Source organism: Colletotrichum fructicola (assembly GCF_000319635.2).
Source record: "Colletotrichum fructicola Nara gc5 chromosome Unknown KSG_Nara_v1_contig05, whole genome shotgun sequence".
Lineage (NCBI taxonomy): Eukaryota > Fungi > Ascomycota > Sordariomycetes > Glomerellales > Glomerellaceae > Colletotrichum > Colletotrichum fructicola.
The window spans coordinates 4,617,040-4,644,943 of NW_027094055.1; the positions used below are offsets into that span (position 1 = coordinate 4,617,040).

Consider the following 27,904-nt stretch of genomic DNA (forward strand, 5'->3'; position numbering starts at 1 on the left):
GTCCCGCAGTGCTCGACAAGAAGTGGACTCGAGTGCTGAGCCCTGGTTTTCACACAATTCTTTCAGGGTTGACGCGGCACTTCGCACCAGCTGCTGCTACGCAACGGGGGCTAAGGAAATGCCGCAATCACGACTCGCTTCTCCCCCACGGCGTCATGACCTGCTTAGGAATCTGGTCCTGGCCGGAGCAGCACTTTCAGCCGTTGCGTGTGCCCGCGCTGGACAGGTTTTGGCCGGACTCGGAAGCTGTCCTATGGTAGGGTCACAATCACCAACTCCTTCCACTCCACAACGGCGTGGGAATCAATGATGTGATGACCAAAGTGTGTGGCAGTGTGGTCGCACACCCTAGCCAAGCGCCGCCGTGATCCGTTAAAGTTATCAGATCCGCGATGGAAAGAAGAGCGAGAGGCTTTTTGTTTGTGCGCAATTACAGGGAGCCGTCGACGGCGAGAAATTTTCTCACAGACACTGGACACAGACGCTGGACGGATGGATCATAGATGCCGTGGACGGTTCCATGACGGCGCTGTCCCCGGCCCTCGCCTCCGGCCCACAAGCGGACACGCTCCTTGGCGCTGCTAATCAGATCCGTTCTTCAACATCCACACACCACACCCCCCGGTTCCGCTTGTCAGGTACCGTCCTGTACTTGTAGCCCCTCCTTCCTCGTTTGCAGGGTAGCATTCTGACCCACGACATCATCACCACACGCCCCCCTTTCCTCCAACGTATGATGAGATGGCGTCCTAGTGCAAAAGGTCCGTCATGAAACTCCTGCCCTATTGGTAACGCGAGGGTGTGCTCTATTCATTCGCATTTGACGTTCTTCCGCTAATGTGGCATCGTCTAGCACGATGGCATGATGCAGCATAGTACGGCCCTTTCGTTCGCGTCCATTCTTGCTCGGTACCTACATAGTATCTACAACTCGGTACATTACCCTACCCACCCGGACTGCTTCATGGATTAGGCACGTTGCGCCGTTGTGGCTCGCATCTGCGCTTCATCGCGAAATGAATGGCCTGTGTGTGTCCTGCGCCTTTCACAAGCTCTCCGCTGACCCTCCCCGCCGCAGCTCGGGTTTGCGAGGGAACGTCGCTTCGGCCGCGGTACCGGCCATGGGGTTCGTCGATCCAGAACGAGTCGGGAAGCTCTCCAGGGCGCCATGCAAGGATGCCGCCCAAAGACCTGCAGTGTTGCACATAAGAGCCTCTTATGGTTCATCCAACTGAACTTCGCGCGCGGAATAGGGTAGCTCTCCACCCTGCTGGTTGATCTCGTCACAAAAATTTCAGGAACCTCAACTCCAAACCGTTCCAGAGGAAGTTCTCGTCTTGTCAGCTTGTGAAATGCTGCAAGCCGGTCCTCACCTTACCTCATAACGCTCGTTACCCCTCCCCCGCCTTCGATCAAAGACAACCAGACACGAACCATGCATTTGCGGGACGGCGAAGGTGGCGGAACCGCCTACCAAGAGGCTGACCACGCCAATGGTACCAACGGCCTCACCAACGGCACCGTTGACCCGTCCTCGACGAGAACCATTGCTGTTGCGCCCCGTGATGGCGCCGAGACCGATGTCGCCGCCTACAAGCTTGAGCTGCTCCTTGCTTGGCTCCTTGTGCTCTACCGCAATAACGATGACGGCCTTAGCCGTGTAAACTGGGGCTCCAGAACCCGCGAAGGCCAACAACCGTCTTCTGCCACCCACAACAGCTTAAACCTGAGTGAAGTACCGTTCAGCAAGGAAAACTCGATAGCCGAAGCCCTTCAGGTCATCAAAGATCTCGACGCGAACGAGTCGGACGGTGAAGCGCAAACTGTCCCGGTGATATACTTCAATAATGGAACGCCCGCGCAAAATGGCGCAGAGAAGACACCCTCCAAGAGATCCCATGACGTACGTAGACCCGTTCATAGTCCTAATTTCACCAACTTCCTGAAGTCACGTATGCTGATCTGTCGTTTCAGTGGACATACCAGATCGAAGCGACAGTCCTTGAGAAGCAGATGGTGATCAAGGCTCAATGGGACCGCGCCGCCCTGACGTACCGCACTGCCATTTCCCAGCTTGACGCCTTCATCGAGATCCTCACTACAACCCTCGAAAACCCCGATCGCCTCGTTGGAGACACCGTCGGCCCTACCGCGAAGGACCTCGAGCAGATTTGGACCTGGAACGCCGAGCTGCCACCAAACATTCAACGGTGCATGCAGGATATCATCTCAGAAGTGGCCGCGAACGGTCCGGACAGGCCAGCGATCGAGTCATGGGACGGAAACTTCACCTACGGTGAGGTAGAAGAGCTTTCTACCCGCCTGGCGCGCCATCTGGTGCATCGCGGCGTCACCGTCGGCTCGACGGTGCCCATGTGCTTCGAGAAGTCAAGATGGACGACGGTTGCTCTCCTCGCCGTCATGAAGGCCGGTGCTGCCTTTGCCCTCACCGACCCTAGTCAGCCTGAGGCCCGTCTGCGCACCATCGTGGAACAAACTGGAGCGACGATCCTCGTTACTTCCCAGCTTCAAAGCGAGCTCGGCCGTCGTATTGCGGGAGATGGAATCGTCATCATTGCCTCCGAGGAGGTCATCAAGTCTGACTCTCTGGAGCTTGCCCCTGAGCTGCCCGTTGTGCCAACTACCTCCCCTCTTTATATCCAGTTCACTTCCGGTAGCACTGGTAAGCCCAAGGGTGTTGTAATTTCTCACGAGAACTTCACCAGCGGTGCTATCCCCCGTGGCGACGCTGTCGGCTACCGCGCCCACACTCGTTGCTTCGATTTCGCTTCCTACGCCTTCGATGTCAGCATTGACTGCATGCTCTGCACGTACGCCGCGGGCGGCTGCCTCTGCATTCCCTCTGACGAGGAGCGCATGAACGACCTTAGCGGTGCCATCCGCAACAGCAAGTGTAACATGGCTCACATGACACCTTCAGTCGCTCGTGTTCTGGACGCGGACGTCATCCCCTCTCTCGAGGTCCTTGGTCTTGGAGGTGAGGCCGTCTCAGCAGGCGACGCTTCAACATGGAGCAAGACCACTAGTGTCGTCATTGCCTACGGTCCTTCAGAGTGCACCGTCGGTTGCACCATCAACAACAACGTCAAGTTGTCCACCAACATTGGAAAGGGTGTTGGTGGCCTCACCTGGATTACCGACCCCGATGACCACAACCGCCTGATGCCCGTCGGCGCCGTGGGTGAACTTCTTGTCGAAGGCCCCGTTGTCGGTCCTGGGTATCTCGGTGACAAAGCCAAGACCGATGAGGTGTTCATCGAGGATCCCACTTGGCTTCTTGCAGGTGGAGGACCTGCCCGTGGCAGACAAGGTCGTCTCTACAAGACTGGTGACTTGGTTCGCTACGACCCTGACGGTACTGGTGCCATCGCTTTCGTCGGTCGCAAGGACCAGCAGGTTAAGCTCCGTGGTCAGAGAATCGAGCTGGCTGAAGTCGAGCATCACCTCAGGGGTAAGATGCCCTCTGGCGTCAAGATTGTTGCCGAGGTTATCAAGCCTGGTGGCAGCGAGCCCACTCTCGTCGCCTTTGTCGTCGAGCAGAACCCTGTTGAATCTGCCGATGCCGAGGGCGATGTGACCAGTTTCTCACCTGAGTTCAGCCAAGCCATCGCCGAGATCGATATCGCCCTCGGCGCTGAGATCCCTCGCTACATGGTTCCCTCAGCCTACATTCCTCTTCGCAAGATGCCGTCTCTCGTCTCTGGCAAGATTGACCGCAAGAAGCTTCGTGAACTCGGTGCTTCCATGACCCGCGAGCAAGTCGCCCGCCTCCGTGTCGCTCCTACCGAGAAGAGCGAACCCGAGACTGAGATGGAGAAGGCGCTGCAGCAAGTCTGGATAAAGATTCTCGGTGGCGACGCCACCATCGGCCTGCACGACAGCTTCTTCGCGCTTGGAGGTGACTCCCTGAGAGCGATGAAGCTTGTCGCTGCTGCCAGAGAAGAGGGAATCGCTCTCACTGTTGCGACCATCTTCAACTTCCCTACGCTTAAGGAGATGGCCCAAAACGCGACGAAGGTCTCCAAGGATGACGATGTCGCCATCGCTCCTTTCTCTCTCCTTGAGGAGGGATGGACCCCTGAGGATGCCCGCGCTGACTCTGCCAAGCTTTGCGGTATCGAAGAGTCTGCCATCGAGGACATCTATCCCTGCACGCCCCTTCAGGAGGGTCTGATGGCTCTCTCTGCCAAGGTCAAGGCGGCATACACTGCCCAGAGAGTCGTCGATCTTCCTGACGCCGAGACTGCAGACAGACTTCGCAAGGCCTTTGACGTCGCTTCCGCAGACTGCCCTATCCTCCGCACCAGAATCGTCCAGGTTCCTGGTCGCGGCCTTGCTCAGGTCGTTGTCAAGGAGGAAATCTCCTGGTTTGTCGGTGACGACCTCCAGGACTATCTTGTCAAGGATCGCGATGAGTCCACAGATCTGGGCAAGCCTCTCGTCAGATACGCCATGATCACCGACAAGGAGACTGGAAAGGTTCACTTCGTCTTGACCATGCACCACGCTCTGTACGACGGCTGGTCTATGCCTTTGGTCGTCGAGAAGGTCAACAAGGCTTTTGACGGCGAGGAGATCAAGCGTCCTTCGGAGTTCAAGGACTTCATCAAGTACCTCAACGGCATGGACCGCGCCGCTGGCGAGACTTACTGGCGCGAACAACTTCAAGGAGCCACGGGCACTCAGTTCCCTGCTCTGCCTTACGAGGGCTACCAGACCCAGGCCGACTCTCTGCTTGAGGTCTACGTTCCCCTGACTGGCCGCCCGGCTTCTAACGTTACCGTTGCAACTGTCATCCGCAGTGCGTGGGCGTACGTTGCCTCCCACTACACTGGATCTTCAGATGTCGTCTTTGGTGAGACGCTCACTGGACGTAACGCTCCTATTAGGGGTGCTGAGGAAATTGAGGGTCCCATGATCACCACCGTTCCCTTCCGCGTCCAGGTCAACGGTGAGACTTCCGTCAACGACTTCCTCCACGATATTCAGGATCAGACCGTCCAACAAATTCCTTACGAGCACACTGGTTTGCAGCACATTCGCCGTCTCAGCCCTGATGCCCTCGAGGCTTGTGAGCTCCGCACTGGTATCGTACTCCACCCCAGCGCCGATGACCTCGACCAGGAGGAGTTCAACAAGTACCCTGCCAACCGCCTGGTCCCTGCCGGTGACGCCGAGGCCGCTCAGGAGGCCCTCAAGTTCAACACCTACGCACTCATGTTGGTCTGCTCTACCGATCCTAAGGGCTTTTTGGTGATGGCCAGTTTCGATTCCAAGACTGTTGGCAAGCCCTTGATGGAGAAGGCCTTGGCTCAGTTCTCCCAGGTGGCCCAGCAAATGTGCCAGCTTACTGACAACCCCCTCGCTGATGTTAAGTACCTTACACAAGAGGACCAGACTGAAGTGTCACGCCTGAGTACCGAGAGCCTTTCTGCCGTCAAGGCGGAGTACCCTGAGGCTGAGGCCGCATGGATTGTCAACCCCAGCGACTCTACTCTTCTTACGCCTCCCGGAGTCGTTGGTGAGCTCGTTGTTGTCAGCAAGACCGAGCTGACACTTCCCACGCTCGACCAAGCCTCGTGGGCCGAGAAGACAGATGGCGCCAAATTCTACAAGACCGATCGTCTTGCCAAGTTCAACCCTGATGGAACCATCGAGTATGCCGGAAAGAAGAGCGACCTCAAGAAGACTGTAGTCGCACCCAAGGCTCCTACGAAGCGCATCTCTGCTACGTCTTCCAAGCAGAGACGCCTGAGATCTCTCTGGAGCCGTGTCCTCAAGCTCCCAGAGAATGATATCGGTCTCAACGACAGCTTCTTCAGACTTGGTGGTGATTCCATCGGTGCCATGAAGCTCGTCTCCGAGGCCCGCCTGGCCGGCCTTACCCTGACTGTCAACCAGGTCTTCTCCAAGAGGACACTTTACGACATGGCCTCCGTTCTTCAAGACTCGGAGCCTACAAAGAGCTCGGAGGAGACAAAGGCTGTCGTGCCTTTCGAGTTGCTGGAGAATCCTGGTGCCGATGTGACTGAGAGCCTGCGCCCCCTGCTGGCTGACCAGTCATGGAAGATTGTCGATGCCTTCCCTGCTAGACCACTCCAGGAGGTCGCCGTTAAGGGAACTATTGAGATCCCCAGATTCTCCGCACGATACGAGGCCATGTACTTCGAGAGCGATGTTGACCGCCCGCGTCTTTTCCAGAGCTGCCAGGAGCTGGTCTCACGCAACGAGGTCCTTCGCTCGGTCTTTGTCCAGCACAACGGTACCTGCGTGAGCGTCGTCCTCGAGGACGTCAAGACTCCTGTCGAGGTGTACGAGATCGATGGAGACGTCGAGGCCTTCACCCACCAGCTCTGCAACCTCGATGTCCAGACTCGCATGCCCCTTGGCTCCATCTTCGTCAAGTGGTTCTTTGTCCACAGCGTCAACGGTCAATCGGCCCTGATCTTCCGCGTCTCCCACGCTCAATACGACGAGATCTGCTTGCCCCTGATGCTCCACCAGCTCTCCGCTTTGCACGAAGGCAAGCCCGTCCCCAAGGCCCTCCCCTTCTCTTCCTTTGTCAGCCACGTCGTGAAGTCCAACATCCCCCAGAGCATCGACTACTGGAAGGAACTCCTCCAGGGCTCCTCCGTCAACGTCCTCAAGCCCGATACCCCCGTCACGGAGAGACAGCACTACGCCATCGACCGCACCTTCGACATCTCCTCCCGCTCCAAGGACGTCACCATCGCCACTCTCCCCACCGCCGCCTGGGCCCTCACCCTCGCCCGCCTCCAAAACACCCGCGACGTCACCTTTGGCGAGGTCGTCAGCGGCCGCAACATCGACTTCCCCAACGCGGACATGGTCGTCGGCCCCTGCTGGCAGTACGTCCCCGTGCGCGTCAAGTTCGAGGACGACTGGACCGTCCTCGACCTGCTCAACCTCGTGCAGGAGCAGCACATCTCCAGCTCGGCGTACGAGGGCATCGGCCTCAAGGAGATTGCGAAGCTGTGCACCGACTGGCCCGAGTCCGTGGACTGGTTCGACACCGTGGTACACCAGGACGTCGAGCACGTCGAGACGCTGAGCTTCTCGTCGGCCAGCAGCAGGATGGAGACCATCTATCCGCACCAGGAGCCGCTGCGCGAGTGGAAGATCCAGGCCTTCCCCCAGGGCGACAAGCTGACCATCGAGATTGTGACGTTCGAGTCGTGGAAGGGACATGCCAAGGATCTGTTGGACAAGATCGAGGAGACGTTCAAGGTGCTCATGGGTAACCCCGCGGCGCCGTTGTTTGAGCAGTAGAAATTGGTGGTTATTGTACATGTCTTTTCTTATGCTAACACTGCATGGAGGATTGTGATGAAGTTTGTTGAAAATACCATAGGTGGATGATAAATTGGCTTGGAAAAGGTATAATGTTTTTGCATGTCTTGAATTGGAGTTTTTGTATTTGAATGCATTATATCTTACGTCTGATTGTGTTTGCAGAAATCACGATGTCGTTGTCCGCTGTCTTGTTTGCCGGCATTTCTCTCCAGTCTCTGTTTTCTTTGCCTTGTTCTGTATTTGCACTCTTGCTTCCTTATCATGCATGTAAGGAGCCCTGAGGCCTAGGATGCCAATAGGCAATACCATTTCACAACCAACAGCTTTCAAAAGAGGTATATCATCTTGCTCCTGCCGCCGTCACGTTTCTTTCTCGTTTTTGTGTCAATGAAACATCTGCCACCACGGGCTAGCATCTGCGAAAACATCCCATATCCTACTCTCTACATTCAGTAGCCAAACCAGGCACAGAATACAAACCCCCACGGTCGATTGCTGCCTGCCCATCTCCTGAACCCTTGCAGCTGCTCACGAGTTTGCCAATCATAGCTCTCAATTCTGTTTGTACAGCCTCACTTCCCAACATACAAAAAGGGTGTCAGTTTTCTTCGTCTACACAAATAGGGCGGAAGCCGGCTTGGCCTCTCAACCTATCACGTACGTCGATACTCCCCGACTTGCAGCACCATGCAACATAACCACCCTGCTCAGCTCCTGCGTTTCTCCGGGATGGTGTTAAAGCGGCGAGGGTCACCTCTCCGCAAGAGATAAGCGTAGCGTTGTCCCCCTCCTCGCACCTTCACCAAACGCACCAGCACCAACACCTTCGTCTCTCGCACACAGCGTCTCACAGCCTGATTTCACTCGCCGCTTCAACGCACCACCACCCCTGACAACTTCCGTCACAATGTCTGACTTCCTCAGCTCCACCGAGTTCGACAAGTTCCTCGCCGAACTGGACAGCAACGCCTACGCCATCGACATGGGCTTCATGGACCTTCTCGACCCCATTGGCTACGATGATGGCCACGTCGGTGACGGCGGTCTTGGCCCTGCAGCACCCCTGGATCCGTGAGATTTTTTTTTTACTACCTGCTAACAAAAAGGGTGTCAGTGTGCCGCTACAACAACAACCCCACTACCAACGCCAACATTGGGACTCGATGGAATTGGTTTCGGTACCTCTTCCGAGCCCTGTTGGTAACTTCAAACCCATGAACTCAATGTAAGTCAACTTACTTGATGCATTTAGTCAACGGCGATATTGACTTCACGCAGTGACAGGGGATTCAATTTCGTCCCTCTTCCAACTCCATCCGCGGGGGAGCCTTGTGTCTCATCCCTTTCCTCTTTGAAGACCCCTCCTATTACATTCACTTCAGTCTCGATACACTCGTGCTTGGAATGCGACGAGGATTTCAGAAATGAAGAGCATCTGCTATCTCACGCGAAGAAAGAAACTCACAAGGCCTATGGATGTGGTGTTGCTGGGTGTAGGGAGCGCTTCGTGACAACGACTGAACGAGATGCCCATCAGCGCAGTCCTCACCTCGAAGATCATCGACGCTTGGAAACGGACCACCGGCTTGCTTGCGCGGAGTGTAAGGAAGAATTCAAGAGCAAGGCAAAACTGCAGGAGCACGCCAATGAAGCTCAGCATAGTCCATTTGCCTGTGTTTGTGGCCGAGGATTCGCTCGACTGGATGTCCTCCATCGTCACCTTGACTCCTTCGGGAACGAAATGCCGAAATACCCATGTTCATTCTGTAAGAAGCACCGCGGAAAGGAAGTATTCAGGAGAAGGGATCATCTACTCCAGCACATCAGAGGATATCACAAGTTCGAGGCCGAGGAAAAGCTTGGCGAGGTTCTCCCTTCTCGTCGCGGCAGGTACCAAATTCCTCCGGTGTGTCCTTACCCAGGATGCCCATTCCATCGAGGGGACTCCTTCAGAGAACTCAGTGCGGCAGAGCAGCGTTCGAACAAGCCCTTCAGCACGCAGGCTGAGTATACTAAGCACATGAAGCAAGCTCATGATTTTACCCCATTTCCCTGCAATGTCGCTGGTTGCAGCAAGACTGGTAAGAAGGGCTACACTAGGGAGAAAGACCTCATCAACCACAGGAAGAAGGAGCACCCTGAGGCAGCTCCTTACATGCCAAAGGCCCGGGACATCCGCATTGCCTGCCGCTTCCCAGGATGTGGGGTTCTTCTGGGTCCGAACAGCCTGGGGTATCACCCACACACGGGCTGGTATTGATGAGAGGTTGGGCTGGAAGTGCAAGAAGCACTGGGTAGAACTCGGCATTTGGCAGAAGAAGCAACATAGATCGCATGTTTAGCTCGATTTATTGAGAAGTTCTCATGTTTTGGTTTTCCTCGACCGCTGTTTTCCCGTTCTCTTCTTGTAGTCATGGTCACCTTCGTTGAGCTGTCTCTTCGTTGCGTTGCTTGTTATTTTTCTATTTAGACATTTTACAACATAGACATGTGACAACTGAATTGTAGGTTTGCGCTTTTTTGTAGTGAGGTACTGGTCTATCGTCCAACACAGCAGGGACCTAGGGTGTTTGTGTCTGACGAACAAGAATCGTGCCAAAGCACATCACTTCAGTGATTGTGCTCCACAAGTCGTTCACAGTGGCAGTGTTGCTGAAACTGCCCGATCGTATGGGAACTCGAATTTGCTGTCTAATTGACGTCTCAGTATTTTTATAGGCATGTCAAGTTTTCAACTGGGTATTGTAGCCAAACGCCGCCACCCCAACCGCCCCCAGTAGAGTCCAGTCCCATTCAATGTCACCTGGACACATCCATATCCTGAACCCCCATATCCATGGCCTGCAAAACGGACTCCGCGTAATCTCTATTTGGCGCTGAAAGTAACAACTTATCTTGATAGTAATTCTCCCCTTCCCACGCCTTCGTTCTCGGTGCTGGATCCGACGGATACAAGGCACCCACGGTCTTGGGCATAGATTTATACCGTTTACCGGTGTCGTCAACCCATGTGAGAGCCTCTGCACGGGGGTCTCTTGTGGGTTCGCTGTAAAAGTCGCCGGGCGATTCCCACTCGGGGTCGTTGAGTAAAAGGCGCGCAACGTCGGTGCGGTCGTTCAGGAGTAATGCCAGGCGTGGTGCCGCGAGTTCGTCTGCCCAATTCTCGCCCAAGTACTTTGCAATTCCTGCAATTTCTCGGTCCGCGATACCATCGATCCACCATAAATTCTGTACCGACTTCATAAACATGAGGTAGTGTGCCAAGATGACCAAAGCCCGAGGCCGTTTTTGCCGACCCAGTTCGACAAAACCTTTCGGTATGAATGTGAACCATGTCACAACACGAAGGGTCATGATTGGCCCGAAGCCGTGTACGAGCTCGGAGTAGAGTGAGCCCAGGTACTTGAGCGTGTCGTAGTAAACTGGCACATCTTCGTAGTCCGGATCGCCGGGCTTGATCGATGAGATCATGAAAAGTAGACTGTTTGGAATGTGCAGCGCGGCCTTGTCGAGGTCGATTGGCGGCCGGAAGAAGAGCTCAGCCATGCCCGATTCCCAGACCGTCTGCGGAGTGGCCATATCGATCATGAGACCGATGCCTCGCCAGACTATCATCCAGTCGATGATGTACAAATCCTTGGTGCCTTCTTCGCGGAACATTTGCGATGATAGGGCGGTAAGAAGAAGTGAAGTGGCGATGAGAGCGGGGAATGTTTCCGGCTTGAATTCCTCGACGGCTTTGCGGTACCCCTCGAATGCGCGGGCCCGATAACGCAATGCTCGTGAGGGAGCGATGTCTTGTCCGAGATGCTGGAGCTGGAGTGCCGACGTGCCCAGAAGACAATCCATAAGGAATGGGCTCTCAAAAGCGTGTGCGGGGATTTTGATCTTGAGAATGTCGTCGATCCGCTTCACTCGTCCGGCCTGCGTGGCGAAGGAGCTGAAGGTATTCGTGGTATAAAACCATAGCAGCTTCATATCGATGGCGTCATGCTGATTCGAGGCGATGTACATTGGCTCCTTGACGACCATCGCGTTAAAGTCCTCATCGCCGCTCTGGCCCGGCGTGTGGGCACGCGATGAGCTTGAGCCGGAGGTGGATGAGGGAGACCCCGGAGCGTGGTCGCCGTGGGAGTGGGCCGGTCCGGGGTAGACGCATTCGGCTTTGCGGAGCACGCAGTTGCGACACGTCGGGCGAGCCTCATCGCACTTGACCTTGCGGGTCTTGCAATTCCGACAGCCTGTTCTCGACTTCTTGTGAGGCCGTTTTGAGTGGTACGGCTTGTCCTCCGGTGGGGAGCCCCCAGAGGATGAGGTGTTGTTCGCTTGTTCGGGGTTTGAGAGGACAGTCATCGTGTCATTGAGTGTCCTTTGGTGGCTCTAATGACCGGCTGACTACGTTTATCCCAGGAAGAAGGAGATAAGCTTGTTTGAGTGAAGGGAGGTGGGCTGCTGACGGACGGGTGAGAGGGAGGATGAAGGAAGAAGAAGCTCGGCAGTGGCGATGAATGTTTTGGTAATGAGGATAATGTGAAGTCGGAGGTGCAGGAGGAATGCTCGGGCCTTCTTTTACAGGGACGCTGTCAACGGCCGGACGGCAGAAGAGCGTCGTCGGAGTTGAAACAAAGTTCAGTGAGTGGGTGACGTTGCTGACGGAATGAGACGCCCAGCGATCGGATGAAGGGCCATAAAACACGTCCTCCTTTGCGTTGATTAGTCGCCCGCTAGTCCGCGACTAAGGGCCTTTTTGATCCAGGAGAGTTGCAACGGTGGAACTGCCGAGTACCAGAGAGGAGAATCTTCAAGTACGTGAGTGGTTGTGAGGCCTCACGAACAATTCAAATAAGTATGTGCTGTGTTGTTGTGGTTTGAGAGTAGCGGCCGGAACCCGATGTTGGCTGAGTTCACTGCCACAATCATGGATGCGCAGCGTGTGAATCAACCGCCGTGACCCCCCCACTTGGAGCTGAGCTCAACCGTGACCGCAGGATAGGTAAGACTCGCCGGTAGAATTGACAGTTGGTTCTAGTGCCGGGTTGGGGAAATCCTTCGTAGAAGTACGGCGTTACAAGTGCCAAGGGAAACCGATATGAGCCAAGCAAAGACAAGCAGCTCACTCTCTATCGCATCACACGTACGGCGGGTACGTGGACACGCCAGGCAGAACGACAGGAACGACAGCAGCGATATAAGAGGGCTGACGCAGCTGGCGTCTGGCAGCCTGATTCGAGCAATCCATCCTTCATCCATCCATCCGTCTCCCTCGAGATCAAGCAATGACACCAACCATCTGCGCCCCTCCCTCCCTCATGCGCCCCCTTCCTTGCACGTTGTTCCATATCGGGGATTTTGGCAGCATGGTTTGAATTCGGCGAGAGCACGTTTGAACTTTGGGACGCTTGTGAGGGGCGGGTGGCCAGGCAGGCGGGCTGGGACACCTGGAGCTGGTGGGGAGCCCCGGCACAGCTGTTGAGGGGACGCTTGGGCCATATCACGGGCTTGGCCAGAGCTTCGCCCGAAGGCGGTTAGAGAGATGCGCCGCTGCTCCGGCTCTCCTCCACTGGCTCTGAGGCATAGCTCCACACTGCTTCCAGCTTAGGAAGTGGAGCCGCCATAGTGTGCGCATCATGTGACTGCGCGTCTCAGATTGGTTCTTCCGTCTGAAAGGTACGCGACACCCCGTATTCTCGGCCGACACTCCGATTGTTTCCCTTCGGATCATAGCTTGTGACAGCCGCAGCACGCGTAGAGTTCGAGAAGCAGGAGGCGGTGTCGGTGCTGGTGCTTCATGCAGACATGGGCTCACTCTTTCAGCTTCCAGAGGAGCTTTTGCTATCGCCTCTGTTCGAGCGCTACCCCTGTCGCGAACAGCAGATTCGGTCTCTGGCCACTCTCCTCCATGTAAGTCCTCAATGCGCCTCCAAACTATTCACAAGATCTCAAGCTCATGGATACTCCTAGCCTACCGCAGCGCCTTGCCAGAACCTGGTGGTATACGGCACCGAAGCCACTGGCAAATCCGCCGTCGTAGAGTCACTTCTCCAGAGTCTCTCCGAACCCCCGAACGAAGAGTCGCAAGAGGAATCCTCTCTCAAATATGCTATCGTCAACTCCATACAATGTATCACTGGACGACATCTATTCGAAAGGACCGTAGGCGCGGTCGTGGACGCGATGAAATGGGAATCGCCCCCGAAGAAGTGCGAGTCGCTGGCTCAATTGACCGTCGAGCTCTGCAAGATGCTCAAATACACCGAGAGGCCTGAAGGTTGGAGACTCGTACTTGTCTTCGACTCAATTGACCGCCAAAGAGATGCCCCGGGCACCCTTCTTCCCGCACTGGCAAGATTATCTGAAGTAGTCAGTCTCTAAGAGCCTCTCACTATCTACTACGCGCAAGCTAACATCCTGCCCAGATACCATGCCTGACGTGTGTCTTCATCGTCACCGCACCAACTCCCTTCTTTCTGCGCTCCTCCTTCACACCACATATCCAGTTTCCGAACTACACCAAACAAGAATTCGTAAAGATTCTTTCCATAACCCCACCGCCACCAACCCCGACCACAACGCAAGACGACACAAATTTCCTCTGGACGCGCTTCTGCGGCGCCGTCTGCGATGCTCTCACAACCTCCGCGGCCCGAACACTGCCCTCATGTAGACACAGCTGCGAGGCCCTCTGGCCACGATTCGTAGCCCCTATCCTGGCAAGGACTCACGGCCCCCGTGAGTTCTCCAAGCTCCTCATCGCCTCCCGCGTGCACTTCCAGGATGAATCTCTCCTGAACCCGGGCATCGTTTCTATCAGACCCGGAGCCACGACATCAGGACCAGCGGTGAATGGCAACGGCGTGCCCCCGGGCACTCCCTCAAAACATGCCGCTCAGCAGGTGCCGAACCCCCCGACGACGGACCTGACGACGCTGCTGCCCACCACGGCCCGTCTGCTGCTTCTTGCGGCATACCTAGCCTCCCACAACGCCGCGAAGCACGATCTAGTCCTCTTCTCGACCTTCCACCACGGCCGCAAGAAACGTCGCGGAGGCGGTTTCGTAGCACCGAAGCGCGGACGCCCCAGCAAACACCGCAAGATCTCGCGGAAACTGCTTGGTGCGCATGCTTTTGTACTAGAGCGCATGCTGGCCATCTTTGCGGCGTTGCGAGCTGAATGGGCTGCTGACAGCATATTTGGCAGTGGCTCCGCGAGCGTCGTGGACGGCGATGTCGGCATGGCGCTGTCTACCCTCGCTAGCTTGAGGTTGCTGATGAAGGTCGGCACGGCTGGTGATCCCATGGACAGGGGCGGCAAGTGGAGGATTAACGTAGGATGGGATATCATCAGGGGCGTAGGGAGAAGTTTGGGTATTGAGGTGGAAGAGTGGCTCATCGACTGAGCTGTTGAACATTCACCATAGACACATTAATATGAGATATGATACGATCATTCGTCCCCAGTTCCATCACGATACATCATAGATTGTAGTGCCAGACCAAACTTTGCGCTCATTTCGGGTTTCCGGGGTATCTGCCCAACATCATATAGCCAACACCTCGCGTCCAGCTGCGATGATCCAGCGCATCCACAGACGATGTAGCGCGGACGCGTGACCCACGGGATCCTCAGAGTCCTCAAGCAAGAGCGCCATGAATCTTGTAAGCCAAACGCCAGAGCCCCGTCTATATACCTTAACCCCCCACCCTCGCCTCTTGTCCTCGCTCTCTGTGCGTGCATCTTTGGTGTCCTTCGTCTATCAGACTGGCCCTAGAGGGTGACCTCACTTGTGCGACCGCGGGCGTGATCTATACCCCGCGCAGACGAGCTTCTGTTACATCGAGACGCATGAGAGAGCATCGGTTTTGTGCGTTGTTTCATCCATCCCATATTTGGCGCTTGTCGTGATAGTACATTGAACAGTTGTCGCATAAAAACAAAACAAAACAAAACAATGACACATGGAGTTTTACATGCCGGCCTGGCGGTCTCCCAGCCGCCAGGTGTCCTCCTGCTTCGTACCCGGTGCCAGCCAGGCGGCATTGCTTGCGCCGCGGGAACGGCCGTTACTCGGCCCGTCAGACTTCTTCGCATCGTCGCCGTGCCCATTGGCAAGGGACTGGAAGGCTCCAGCAGAGACCATGGGGCTCTCGAACACGGGCGCGTTCTGGCTCTTACTCAGCGCATCCTTGGTGTTCAGGGGCAGCAGGGGCTCCGGCTTGACTTCAATCATCTTAGCCTTGCGGTCCGCCTTGTCACGGTCGTGCGTGCGATCGTAGAGGTAAAGACCGACGAAGGTCAAGGCGATACCGACGCCCTGGAGGAAAGTCGTCTGATTTCGGAACCAGATGATCGCAATGACAATGACGAAGACGCGCTTGATCAGACTTGCGACGGAGTAAGTCACCGGGGAGACCAGCGACAACAAGACGAATGCCAAGATGTTCTGTCCGAAGTGGAAGGTTCCGTTAAAGATGAACTCAACGGTCAGGCGGCCGTGGTCGAAAGAGCCGACCTTCTCGTTCAGATCAACGGCGCCGTCGTGAAGGACGTCTCGGATAATGCCGGTTCCCTCACTCCAGAACCAAATTGGAACTGTCAAAATGAACGCCATGCCGGAAGAGTAGCAAAGCAGGTTCAGCTTGTCGAGCTTTTGAGACCTGGCTGACATGCCCTCGGCCTCTGCCTTGGCAGCCTCATTGAATAGGCGCTTCGAGAAGATGTTTTGCGTCACAAAAATGATGGTGGCGAGCAGGGCGTAGAAGATGCCGAGCATTTCGCCACTGTACTGGTTGTGCTTGCCTGAGCATGCTAGCATGACGCCTGCTGTCAGGGGCACCAGCGACAAATAGGTGTTTACAGAGTATCGAATGTTGAAGATCAATCGGTAGGCGAGAACCGTGAACAAGGGAGAAAGGCCCTTGATGGTGTGGACAAGCGATACGGGGATCTTCGATGTCGCAGTCGAGCTCAGCAAGTGACCAAAGATTTGGAACGCTGCGAGGGGCATGGTCGTCTTAATGACATCGCGCGAAGGGTAGCGAATCCCGTGCTTGAGCGCCGGTATCGCCGTCTTGAGGTTCGGAAAGACGTTGGCCAGCCATGCGAACAAGATACAGTAGGTCGCCACGAATGCGAATTGGATCAGCGTGAGTGTCGCAGGCTTGTCGAACGCAGTGAGGATGGATTTTGAGGACGTGTTCGTGAGGGCGGACGAGGTGTACCACAGCACGCAGAGCCCCTGCGATGCGAGGGTCAGCGCCAGCATAGACTATTTGATCTTACAGCAGCACTCACAATCAGCTTGGGAGAGACGGGGGCCCGCAGCGCATCGGCGATCTCATGAGCATTCTGACTGACACTTCCACCCCTAGTCCTAATGTTGTGGATGGCGTCGCCGAGACTCTTCTGCCTACCGTGGCCATAACGGGTCGCCGGTTGTCCTGGCGCCGTCCACCGTGAGGCGCGACCTTGGATGCTCTCCTTTCTGGGCTGCCAGCGGTCGCCACCGTTGGGTGCTCCTGGGAGCGCGTAGCCGTTGGATCTCGCGGGGCTTGTCCCCCTCGAGCCGTTGGTGAGGTGCGAGTCGATGTGGTCGGGAAACTTCTCCATGCCGCCGGTGGCAGAAGCAGCGCTGCTGTCGCTGTCGCTATCACTTTCGTCGCCGGTACTTGATCGTCTGGGCGAGTGCTGTGAAGATCGATGGTCAGCAGATGCTGAGGAGGTTTCAATGGAAGAGCTGGACGCTGTGGAGCGAGGCATGACGCGAATACTGGGGGTGGAAATTTGGCGGGGACAAAGTCAAGGACTGGTATCAAATGGAACCCAGCTTCCCAGGCTTCGCTGGTAATGCGAATCACAACGCTTTTAATTGATTACTCGTCCGCCTTACCTTTACTTTTGCTTGAAGTTGTTGAATAAACGAGCGACAGAAGCGGCAATAATGCGCGACAAAAGTTTAGAGCTGAAGGAATTCAAGCATTGTCTCTGAAGTGAGGTAGGTTCGCATAGAGAGAAAATCAGATGGACGGGACGCTCTGATGTTGAAGGTAGGTCCGGTCGTCTGTGGGCTCCTGCGAGGAGATGAGGAAAGGAAAGGAAAGAAAAACCAAAAACCAAGAGGTCTCGAGATCAAGGGCGAGGATTACGAATGTCAAGGCCGTATCTGTGCTTGGGGGAAGCTGTCCTCATCTCAATCAATCGGAATCACCACGGTGCAGCGTCAGCAGCTGGGAATGGTTGGTTTTCGGTGGCTGTCATCCCTGCATAGGTAGCCAGGGGAGATACGCCCCCACGGGAAGCCCACTGCGTCCACTAGAGGAAATCCACTGCAGCAAACCAGCTTTACGGATTGGCAGCTGCGCGATGGCGATGCTGCAGCTGGATTAAGAGTTATGCCGTGCTTCCGAGGACACTGGACCTAAAAGACACTGCCCTGCTGGACCGCGATAGAATTGGATGTGCAGCACCCTGGTCCGATGGAGCCGGCGAGTCAAAGCTCCATTTCCATGCTGAGAGGCCAGTCCCAGCGGTACGTACCGTCTAGACCTCGACGGGCTTGCAGAGTCGTAGACCCACTTAATTGTCCGTTCAGCCTCCAAAAGTTTGGCGCGGCTGTCACGCATCGCAAGTTGCCGTCTCCAATGGATCTGTTCTCCATCGGGCGACAAACGAACCAACCCATCGCCATCGCTTCGTGATCAGGCTTTTCCAACCGACTGCGCTTCCGCCGTCGGCGACTGTGTGCTTTCTATTGTTTTGCGCCGCCAAAGCATGGGACCTCGCCCAGACCCTGTACGATTCATTGGTCTTGTGGTCTTTACCTACTTCATTGCTCAAGCACTACCCAAGTCGTTCCGCTCAGCAGCGCAACTCGATTCAAAATGGCGGCCCCAAAGATGACGAAGAACCAGATGCGCCGGGCGAAGAAGAAGGAGCAGAAGAAGGCGCAGACAGAGGTACGCGCTCTTGCTTCGGACGCACGTGTTCGCGACGCTGACATGAAGCAGGCTGCCGCGAAGCCCGACGAGCAGAAATCTGAAGAGCCCGAGAACCAGGAGAAGCCCGCTGAGGACCTCGAGGTCAAGAAGGATGCCGAGACCAGCTCAAAGACCGAGGCTGACGGACCGGTCGACGATATCAACCCCGACGATGAGGCGTTTGCCATGTTCAAGGACATTTTCCAAAAGTTCGGCGCGTCGTTAGAGGAGGACGAAGTCGCCAAGGAAGCCAACGCCGGAAACACTGGTGAGGTCATCTGGGACCAGGACGACATTCCCAGTGAGGATGAGGAGGCCTCAGGGCAAACCAAACTATCCAAGAAGAAGAGGAAGCAAATGAACAAATTGTCCATTGCCGAGCTCAAGGCTCTGGTCAAGATCCCCGACGTCGTCGAATGGCAAGACGTCTCATCAACAGACCCACGTCTGCTGGTGCAGATCAAGGCGCAAAGAAACGTCGTACCCGTGCCCGGCCATTGGCAGCTCAAGAGGGAGTACCTTTCTTCCAAGAGAGGTATCGAGAAGCCGCCTTTCAGGCTACCCAAGTTTATCGCCGAGACAGGCATTACAGAGATGCGTGACGCGGTTCTCGAAAAGCAGGAGCAACAATCTTTGAAGCAGAAGCAACGCGAGCGCGTCGCTCCCAAGATGGGCAAGCTTGACATAGATTACCAGAAGCTCTACGACGCGTTCTTCCGCTTCCAGACTAAGCCGGAACTCACTCGCTTCGGCGAGGTGTACTACGAGGGCAAGGAGAGCGAGGTTGATTTCCAACACTTTAGACCAGGTGAGCTCAGCGAGGCCACAAAGGAAGCTCTAGGCATGCCCCCAGGTGCTCCTCCACCATGGCTCATCAACCAGCAGCGCTTTGGTCCTCCCCCGTCATATCCCACCCTTAAGATCCCCGGCCTCAACGCGCCGCCCCCACCAGGCGGCTCCTGGGGCTTCCACCCCGGTGGCTGGGGCAAGCCTCCAGTCGACGAGTTCAACCGCCCATTGTTCGGCGGTGATGTCTTCGGACTTACAAACCAGCCCGGTGCCCCCGCACAACAGCAGGTCGCGGCGCCGCTTGCCGGTGGCGAGCCCGTCGAAAAGACGCTGTGGGGTGAGCTTCAACCCCGCGAGGAAGAGTCCGAGGAAGAAGACTCAGAAGAGGAGTCCGAGGAAGAGGAGGAGGAAGACGACGATGTCCCCGGCGGCCTGGAGACGCCCAGCGGCATCCAGACATCGGGCGGCATGGTCTCCTCCGTACCGACAGACTACCCAGGCCACGGCGTCGAGACGTCTGTGGCCGGCGAGATGGACCTGCGGAAACAGCGCCGTGGCTTCGACACCGAAGAGAGCTCACACCCGCGGTCCGCGTACCAGGTCATCCCCGAACGCCAGCAGCGCGCCGAGGGCTTCTTCGGCAGCGACCGCGTCTACGATCTCAAGGGCAACAACGGCGTGCCGGTCCTGGGTCAGGAGGACGATACCCGCAAGCGCAAGAAGCCCGGCGACATCGACGTTGCCATCGACGTCGATTCGCTGCAGCAGAACGACGGGCTCAGCAAGGACGAAGTGCGCCGACGGTTCGAGGAGGGCAAGCGCGAGGACGGCATCGGTGCCAAGTGGGCATACGAGGACGACTTGTCGGAAATGATTGCTCAGGAGTCGAGGAAGAGGCAAAAGGTCGACGAGAAGCGAAACAAGGAGAAGAAGGAGAGCAAGTACAGGTTTTAGAGAACCGGGTAAACTGAACCCATGTGTAATGTTAGCTGGAAAATGGGCAGTGGCTCCCAGCCTGGGTGTTGTATTTCATGTGCAATAGGAACGGCGCCGGGGCTGGCATACAGAATTCGATACATTTTTGCTATTCCCTTCCAAACCCGCGATCTTGTTCAATGGGACAAGTTACCAATATGATTTCCATGTCTTTCTTTCAAAATGTATGCTATCGTGTGGTGTTCATATTAAGGGTCATATGCCTGATTTGTCTAAGCTTATCCAGTTCTATCGACGCCTCCCATGAGATGACGCCATGCCCATGCCCATGCAAACGCGTCCGCTTCGCAAAGAAACAAGTATGTACCCGCCCGCCTTTTGTGCTCGACCTCACGTTCGAGCCCTGTCTCCTTTTGTACAAGTCTACCTAGACTGCTGTTCCTGCTTGCCGACGCATTCGTTGCAGAGCCAGTCGGGGGCTTCAACGTCCTTTTTGGCGTTTTCGCTGATGCAGTCCGAGTGATACAAACGCTTCCCACATTCCTGTTTCTCAAATCAGCAACGGAAAGAGACGGGGTTCTTCGCAGGGGGCTTACCTCATTGGAACACAACAGCAGTCTGGGACCCAAGACGGCGAGCCCACACACCTGGCAGCCAGCGGCACTCTTGCGGATGTGAGGCCCCTTGGGTGACTCTTTTGGCTTGGGGGTTGTGCTATTACCATTCTGCACACCGAGCTTGTCTCTGCAGACTGAAATGTGCTCCAGAGCTTCTTCGACGGTAGCATGGTCCAGACTGCTCCTGGCTAAGAGGTAGGTAAAGTGTTTTCCAAACTCGACCATGCGATTTTGAGACGAGAGAAGCCAGTCCGCCTTGAGCTTCACAAAGCTCAGCCATGCCCGTGGGAAGTAAATGTTTGATGAGATACGCTTCGTGAGCATGAATTTATCCCACTCCTGCATGTACTCTCTCTCATCTGGCGGGACATCTGAGAAGTCCGCTAACGCGTCCCGGTGCCATTGGATCAGCCATTGGTCACTGGGTTCCGGTTTCCTGTACTCCGAGCCCGGGTCTAACGTGGCTCTTGTGATCGGGTCGTACAGTGTTTGCTTGATATCCGGAATGATTAGCTTCGAACGTGCCTATGCCTAGTTAGTCAAACGATGTCGGTTGAAACAACAGAGCACAAACCTCTGGAGGCGGGGCCCTAGTCGCCGAGTGCCTGCTTCGACCTCGACTCCGGCCTCGGGGCTGGGCAGATGAGGCAGTCTCGTCATCAGCATCCAATCGTGAGGTCACCTGTGAAATATTTCCATCGGCGAACTGATCCAAAGAAAAGACCTTCGTCGGACGGCGCAGTGTGAAGGGCTCCGCACCAAACATGTACGAACTGTAACGATGTTCGACTTCGAACCATTCCAAGCCCCGAGCGGAACGTTTTGGTTTGAAGTCGTATTCCGCGTGCTGGTTGACAAGATGGGCCTGCAGCTGCTGCAGTTGATCATGGGCCGCACCGCAGGTAACGCAGCGGAAGCTGTCCAATTGCACCTGCTCACTAGGCATCTTGTAGAGCACAGTTCCGTCTTCAACGGCGTTTGTGTTCCGGCGTCTCCTCTGCTTCTTCTCTCTGCCCTGAGCCTTGTCGCTCAAAACCTTGAGGTTGTAGTTCTTAGTGGCGCCACGAACCCGGAGAGACCGATTGGGAGTGAGCTCCTCTTCTGCCTCGTCATCATCATGAGCGTCCCCATTGACCACGCCGTTCCTGAGACCCTTCACAGGTGTTGTAAGGCCATTCCTCACTTCCTTGACAGGACTCACAGGCGGACTCTCAAATTGATGGAAATCCGCGGGGAAGGCATCGCCAGTAAGCTCCGGGTGGACGGTAATAGACGGTTTGACTCCGTCTTCCAGAGGACGGATAGCGGATGCCTCGAACGCTGACGTCCACAGGGTATCCACCTCGATCACATAATCTGTCGCAACAAGCTCTGAGTCTCCCGTCCTCACTTTAAGAATCAGCGATGCCGGCTTGCTTGAGAACAGGTTGGACATAGCGGCGACGAAAACCCAGCGATGTGCCTCAGACTTGTGCGAGCGGCCCGGTTCCTCGCCGTTCAAGATGATAGGAGGCCACACAGTTGGAGCAGCGGCTTCCAACTCGATGCAGAGGCGATATTCATCGGCCAGGTCGAACGAGTTATTCCTCTCATTGTTGACGCGCATGGTATCTTTGGGAATGTAAAAAGGGCGCGGCAGGCTCACGCGGGCCATGCGCAAGGGTCCGCCAGGGTCCTTGAAGGACGTGATGTCGCAGACTTGGCTGTTGCAGTAGAGGATCGTCTCATAGTGCCACAGGCTGACTTTACACCTGGATCGCAGCTTAATGACATCTTCGTACGCGTCCGGAGGTAGGCTGACGCGCTTTGATTCCTTGTGGCTGATCTTGCCTATGCGGACGCATAGGTTGCGTTGAACATCGCCAACCTCGCGGGCATGAAAAAGCTGGTCTTGCAGGGTGTGAGGTTGGATCTTGGCCTCGGTCCGTCGACGCTTGGTGGCGCGGTTGTCATCATTGTCGATGGGGGGGTCTCTAGCAGCAGCGGCCTTCTGAGCCGACGACTGAGAGTTTCCCATGCCTTGCAAGATGTTCCTCTGGAGAAAAGGGGTGCTGCGCTGACGCCGCGAGTGAGCCGTCATAGCTGGAAGAGGGGGACCATATGAGGTTTATAGAGGTTGAGTGCCGCTTGGTGCGCCGGAAAGTCTAAGTGTTGAACGGCTTCAGTCCACCCGGAGGCAGGCGCGGTCGCCCCTTACTTCGTCAAGCCCACTTTGACGGGGTGAGCCGGAGAAGAGGTCTGGTTGGCTTGTTCCAAGGCTCATTGAATGCGAGTGGTCTGCAGGTGACTTCCCATGGCAATGCGAAGTGAGGCGCACCCGTCAGAATATCCGTTCGGTCGATGGACGGCGACCGTTTGGGCTTTGTGACGGGAGAAAAATTTTGGCGGCGCGCAAAAGCAGGCGTTTGTGAGGTGCGTGAGAGAGGCGTTGTGAAAGCAATGCGATGGCGGATGGCCAAGATACGGGGTGGAACCCGGTAGAACGCGACTCGCGATTTTTGGCTGAGACAGGGGAAACAAGACCGAAGTACCTTACGTAGCCGCGTTGACGAGAAAGAAGAGTGTCAGAGAGAAGCGGGCTCGAAGCTAGAAAAAGTGAGTTCGAGTCCGGCGCGAAATGAATGTCGCGCGTCAAGAAGGTGGGAATAGTGGCGCTTTGGGAGAGAAGCCGGCGCAGGTTCTGGTCGAGTCAAGCTGGGAGAGAGCGACGTGTGAGCTGAAGCGCGTCGTTGATGGATGCCCTGGCCCAAGGGGAGTGGACGTGGACCAAACACCCCGGGGCCAGGAACAGTGAATTTGGGGGTGGGACTCGCTCACATTGTTGTCGCCCAGGGGCCAGTAGGCTGTTTCCACCCAGGAACAGGGAACAGCAATCGGCAAATGCCACTGGCGCCTTCCCGCTACGCTACCTACCTAAGGTAACAGGGGACTGATGGCAACCCGCAGCTTGCTGAACATTCAAAGGCAGCCACGGCACAGGATTGGCTGTTGAATGAGTTTAAAATGGGGCGGGACTCTCTCAGGCGAACGCGGCAGGCATCCCGACGGTGCTACAGCCAGGTCGAATTGGGCCTGGTTTGGTGTTCCCATTGGGAGAGGGTCTCCGTCTTGAAATTTTGTCTGAGGCGGGAGCTTTCAACGGCCAACTTTCCCCTCGATTTGCTCCAAAACAGCGAACAGACATGAGTATGTCAAATCGATATGCCGACTTTGAACGGAGCCCCTAACGATCGTCCATGACTAGGAACTCGCATTCCTTGATACTTTGACCTTCCAGGCCCTAAGAAAGGTGTAGGGCCGCGAAACATCCTATGGCCTACCTTACTTATTCTCACCTGGTCGGAATACTCAGTGCAAGGCACAATGGGAATGGGAGCCACGACTGACGACAGAAAGCTTCTGCAGCCACCTTCACACTGAGGTTTTGGCGACATGCGCACGGGCCAGATGTTTGTGTGGAGCCAGGCATCTTTTCGGCAAGCGCCTGGGCAAGCGTGGCAGCCTTGAGAATGCTGCGCGCTAGTGCAAGGCTACAAGCTCTCATACTCTGTTGTGTTGGTTCGACTCGAGTGTCGCGCGCTCCTGCCCCACCACATCCGACTCCAACTCCAGTCGCCGGCAAAGGTGAATGTACCGCACCATCTCAAGACCGTTCTTCAAAGCCAAAACTCTTTCTTTTCTTCCCACCCCGATCTCGCTCCACCAGTCCCATCTCCCATCGTTGGCATACACGCATTCTTCGCACCTTCGTAATTGCGTTGCAATCAATTACCACTTTTCGGCACTCCGATCCACTGGCGCATTCGCACTGTCGCAAACGTCATAGCCAGACGGCTTAAGGCGATGCGCCGACTCTGAATCTTGTTCTTTGCCTATTGTTAGGCCACCTTGCTCGACATAGCAATAGCTCTCACGCAAAGATCGCCTCAGGTATTTGGTCTTGCCCTTGATCCTTGGTACCCAGCATCATCCTCAACGCCCACTAACATGTGCATCCTTGCGACACAGGCATACGCATCCTTGCGCCATGGCTTCCCAGCGGGCATCGAGCTCCCGCCGCAATTCGTCACGAACCTCCAACCGTTCAACCTCCATTTCCTCTCAGATGCGGGTCACAAAACCTCGTGGTCGATCTGATTCCGCGAAAGAAGTACAATCCCTCCGATCGAGCACACGTACCCAGTCACGACCGCAATACCGTGAAAGCTCCGAGGACGATGAACCAATGGAGGAGGAAGAGGACGATTTCGAGGAGTCTACCCAGACGTCGCCCGCAGTCAGGCGCCGGAGCGCGCGTGCGGCTGCTTCCACCGGCGCCACTGCTGCATCAAAGGCGAGAGCAAATCGCGCGACTGCTAGGGAAAACAGAGCCGAGGGTGCTGGGCTAAAGAAAGTCGCCACTGGACGTATTGATGGAAAGACAGCCAGGAAGCGAGGCCGCCCGCCGAAGCCGAGAAGATCAACTCCTGAGGACGAATCATCCCCCGACGAGACTAGCGAAGATGGATCCGACGATGAGCCCGATGGGGATGATGCGATGAAGTCTCCACCCACTTCTTCCCCAGCAAAAAGACGCCGTGGCAGGCCTTCTAAGAAGAAGGTCGGACGGCCTCCCAAGATCAACGCCACGCTTGCTGGGAAAACACCGCCCAGTGCATCGGAGATAGATAATTCCATCATACCGAACTGGTTAGACCCTCGCATGGAACACGCAATCTGGGTTCAGGTCTTTCGATATGCCGCTATATCTGGCGAAGAAGAGGATGTTCAAGATATCAACTGGCTACTCGCAACAGCTCGGGTATGTCGAGATTTTGTGGAACCTGCTCTGACAGTTCTTTACCGACGTCCGCCCGTCAAGGATGAGGTCAAGGCTCAAAGGCTTGCGGAGCTCCTCGAGAAACCGCCTTCCATGACGGCCATCAACTATCGAGCGAAAATTGAGGCACTCCACATCGATGTCCGGCTAGTGTCTTTGCAAAATCACACGCCTGCTACCAGCCTAATGCAAAGTCTGCCTCGTCTGTCTGAAGTGCTGCTGTCACATGGCTATGACCAAGCGCCTTACCGCAAGCTGAAAGAGCAAATCAAGTGGACTTACCCTGCTGACTTATGGAAAGCCTTCGAGCCATCGCCCACCGCAGAGGATGAAGCTGGTGCCAAAACGAGCATCACGCGGCTCCAGAGCTGGCAGTGGAGCTCGAGACTTATGGACAAGGATTGGGAGGGAAGCCTTGTCAGAATGAAGGAAGTGCACCAAACACCAAGCTTTACCTCCCTGCGAAAGATCAAACTTGTCAACTACCAACTACCGTCAGTCAGACTCGACAAAGATCCGGATGATGACCCCGAGCTGGTTGCTGAAGATGAAAGATCTATGAAGCTCCTAGCCGAGTCTCTTACGGTATTGGATCATCTCGAGCATCTGGTCTTCGAATCTTCAACCATTGTCTGCACGGCATTTCTGCCCCTTCTTCCTATCAAGTTGAAGCGACTCGAGCTGGTAAATTGTGCGGAGGTAACGGCCGATAACCTCGGGGAGTTCCTGATCTCGAACGGCCATCAATTGGAAGCGCTGGTACTCAACCACAATCGTTCTTTGAGTCTAGCCTTTCTCACGGTGCTGGGGACTGCCTGCCCACACCTTCAGGAGCTACGGGCCAACTTCAAATACTTCAGTCTGTTGGAGACTGTCGATGACAACGAACCCTTTTACGATCATTTACTGCTCTCTGATCAAGTACCTAGCTGGCCATCGGCTCTCGAAACACTTCACTTGGAAAACCTTCGGAACTGGGACATGAACACCGCCAAAATGTTCCTCCATTCTTTGATAGACAGTGCCTCCGTACTGCCAATGCTCAGATATTTGTCTATCAAAGCCATGCTCGATATCCCTTGGCGGGAACGCAGTGACTTCCGCAAATCATGGCAGGAGAAGTTCGAAAAGGTCTTCCTGCGGCCAATCACGGATCCGGAGCCGAACTTTTCGCTGCGCATGCCGGCGGATGATGAGGCGGCGCCCGCAAAGCGCAGACCCAGGAAGGCTCCTGGAGAACCGACTCGTCGCAGCAACCGTGTCGTTCCAGATGCACCCGGGCGATCTTCACGCGGAAGCAGCTCGTCGAGAGGGCTCCGTACCAACAAGCAGAAGCCAAAATCCTATCGCGAGCCGGACAGCGACGAATTCGATTCCGAGGACGGGGATGATGCCGATGAGACCGTGGAGGAATCCGAGGACGATTCCGAGCAGGACACAAAAGAAACAGGAGATGCTGCTATCTCAGACGGCACATTCGTACAAGGCCTCTGTACTTTCGTCGACATCAATATCGACAACCAGAAGCCAAGAGAGCATCAGTACGGCATGGAGGACTTTCTTAACGACGAGCGTGACTTCGAGACCGACGATGAGTGGAACGGTGACATGGACTTTGAGTAGGACTACTAGCTCCCTGCCCGATCATCGTCAATTCCGAAGGCAGAGTAGTTTTATATGCATTGTATAGTCTCAGCAGTGTGTCAATGCGACCCTGAGCGTATACTCTGTGGAGGATGGTTGTGAGGATGACTACTTACTTTGTTTATAAGGCTCGATTGGCTCTGGCGGCGTTTATGGGAATCTTAGGCTGAGAGGGACTCGCCTGGAAGGCTATACGGATTATACGTGGGCAAGATGACGCGTCACGACATGATCATATGGGAAGCTAGCAAGGATGTGCTTTCCATGGCATCAATTATTACCCCTACCTTGCGTGCTCGGATAGGTCAGATACAAAAATATTTGCTAAAGCAGGGAATAAAATTGTGTTTGCTGAATCCTACCCACTCACTGCTTCAAGATGCTGCGATGTAAAACCAGGATCTCACCATATGAGCGCTCATTTTGCCATTCAAGTGACCATCTGATCTCGTGTGTGTTTGTGTGTTAAGTCAAAAGAAGGGGTCATAAACGTTTACATTTTACCAGACGTCAGTCAGATAGAATATCCCCCGCGCAACTGCGTAGCCAACCCGGGCCCTGTCAAGACAACGTGTCGCTACGATCATGAAAAGGGTATCAAGTGACTTTAATGCTATGACTATCGAAGTACCCTCTCAATTCGTACATGCGCGGGTGAACTGATGGTTCCCGCCGCTAATAATAGTACATCATCATCGTCAATCCCTTTCATCCACCAAAACCGTATTCCTCCGTTTGAGAATGGGAAAATGAAAGCAAAACACATAGTGGCAGAAACCCTCCTCTCCAT

At 55.4% G+C, this 27,904-nt stretch overlaps 8 protein-coding genes across 8 annotated transcripts; 5 read left to right on the forward strand and 3 right to left on the reverse strand.

The window, feature by feature from the left end:
- Nucleotides 1–1,435: 1,435 nt before the first annotated feature.
- NPS1 (Nonribosomal peptide synthase 1) lies at nt 1,436–7,311 on the forward strand (the record flags this gene model as incomplete). Its single annotated transcript, XM_032019494.1, has 2 exons — nt 1,436–1,903; nt 1,975–7,311. The coding sequence occupies 2 exons, from the start codon at nt 1,436–1,438 to the stop codon at nt 7,309–7,311; spliced, it is 5,805 nt and encodes a 1,934-aa protein (XP_031883329.1).
- A 931-nt stretch (nt 7,312–8,242) lies between these two features.
- ZNF517 (Zinc finger protein 517) lies at nt 8,243–9,595 on the forward strand (the record flags this gene model as incomplete). Its single annotated transcript, XM_032019495.1, has 3 exons — nt 8,243–8,406; nt 8,450–8,560; nt 8,614–9,595. 3 exons carry the CDS (start codon nt 8,243–8,245, stop codon nt 9,593–9,595), a joined length of 1,257 nt encoding a protein of 418 aa, XP_031883328.1.
- A 539-nt stretch (nt 9,596–10,134) lies between these two features.
- On the reverse strand, nt 10,135–11,688 carry CGGC5_v010032 (Sterol regulatory element-binding protein ECM22; the record flags this gene model as incomplete). The annotated part of the gene is made up of 1 exon (XM_032019496.1): nt 10,135–11,688. The coding sequence occupies one exon, from the start codon at nt 11,686–11,688 to the stop codon at nt 10,135–10,137; it is 1,554 nt and encodes a 517-aa protein (XP_031883379.1).
- Nucleotides 11,689–13,131: 1,443 nt separating this feature from the next.
- On the forward strand, nt 13,132–14,732 carry Orc5 (Origin recognition complex subunit 5; the record flags this gene model as incomplete). Its single annotated transcript, XM_032019497.1, has 3 exons — nt 13,132–13,236; nt 13,297–13,695; nt 13,752–14,732. 3 exons carry the CDS (start codon nt 13,132–13,134, stop codon nt 14,730–14,732), a joined length of 1,485 nt encoding a protein of 494 aa, XP_031883305.1.
- Nucleotides 14,733–15,299: 567 nt separating this feature from the next.
- CGGC5_v010034 (putative transporter) lies at nt 15,300–17,521 on the reverse strand (the record flags this gene model as incomplete). The annotated part of the gene is made up of 4 exons (XM_066152251.1): nt 15,300–16,571; nt 16,628–17,020; nt 17,223–17,227; nt 17,479–17,521. The coding sequence occupies 4 exons, from the start codon at nt 17,519–17,521 to the stop codon at nt 15,300–15,302; spliced, it is 1,713 nt and encodes a 570-aa protein (XP_066008330.1).
- Nucleotides 17,522–18,213: 692 nt separating this feature from the next.
- On the forward strand, nt 18,214–20,052 carry sap145 (Pre-mRNA-splicing factor sap145; the record flags this gene model as incomplete). The annotated part of the gene is made up of 2 exons (XM_032019499.1): nt 18,214–18,288; nt 18,340–20,052. The coding sequence occupies 2 exons, from the start codon at nt 18,214–18,216 to the stop codon at nt 20,050–20,052; spliced, it is 1,788 nt and encodes a 595-aa protein (XP_031883377.1).
- A 405-nt stretch (nt 20,053–20,457) lies between these two features.
- Nucleotides 20,458–22,731, reverse strand: CGGC5_v010036 (uncharacterized protein; the record flags this gene model as incomplete). The annotated part of the gene is made up of 3 exons (XM_032019500.1): nt 20,458–20,577; nt 20,631–21,176; nt 21,226–22,731. 3 exons carry the CDS (start codon nt 22,729–22,731, stop codon nt 20,458–20,460), a joined length of 2,172 nt encoding a protein of 723 aa, XP_031883306.1.
- Nucleotides 22,732–23,833: 1,102 nt separating this feature from the next.
- On the forward strand, nt 23,834–27,093 carry CGGC5_v010037 (uncharacterized protein; the record flags this gene model as incomplete). The annotated part of the gene is made up of 3 exons (XM_032019501.1): nt 23,834–23,837; nt 24,572–24,581; nt 24,660–27,093. 3 exons carry the CDS (start codon nt 23,834–23,836, stop codon nt 27,091–27,093), a joined length of 2,448 nt encoding a protein of 815 aa, XP_031883433.1.
- Between the last annotated feature and the right edge of the window lie 811 nt (nt 27,094–27,904).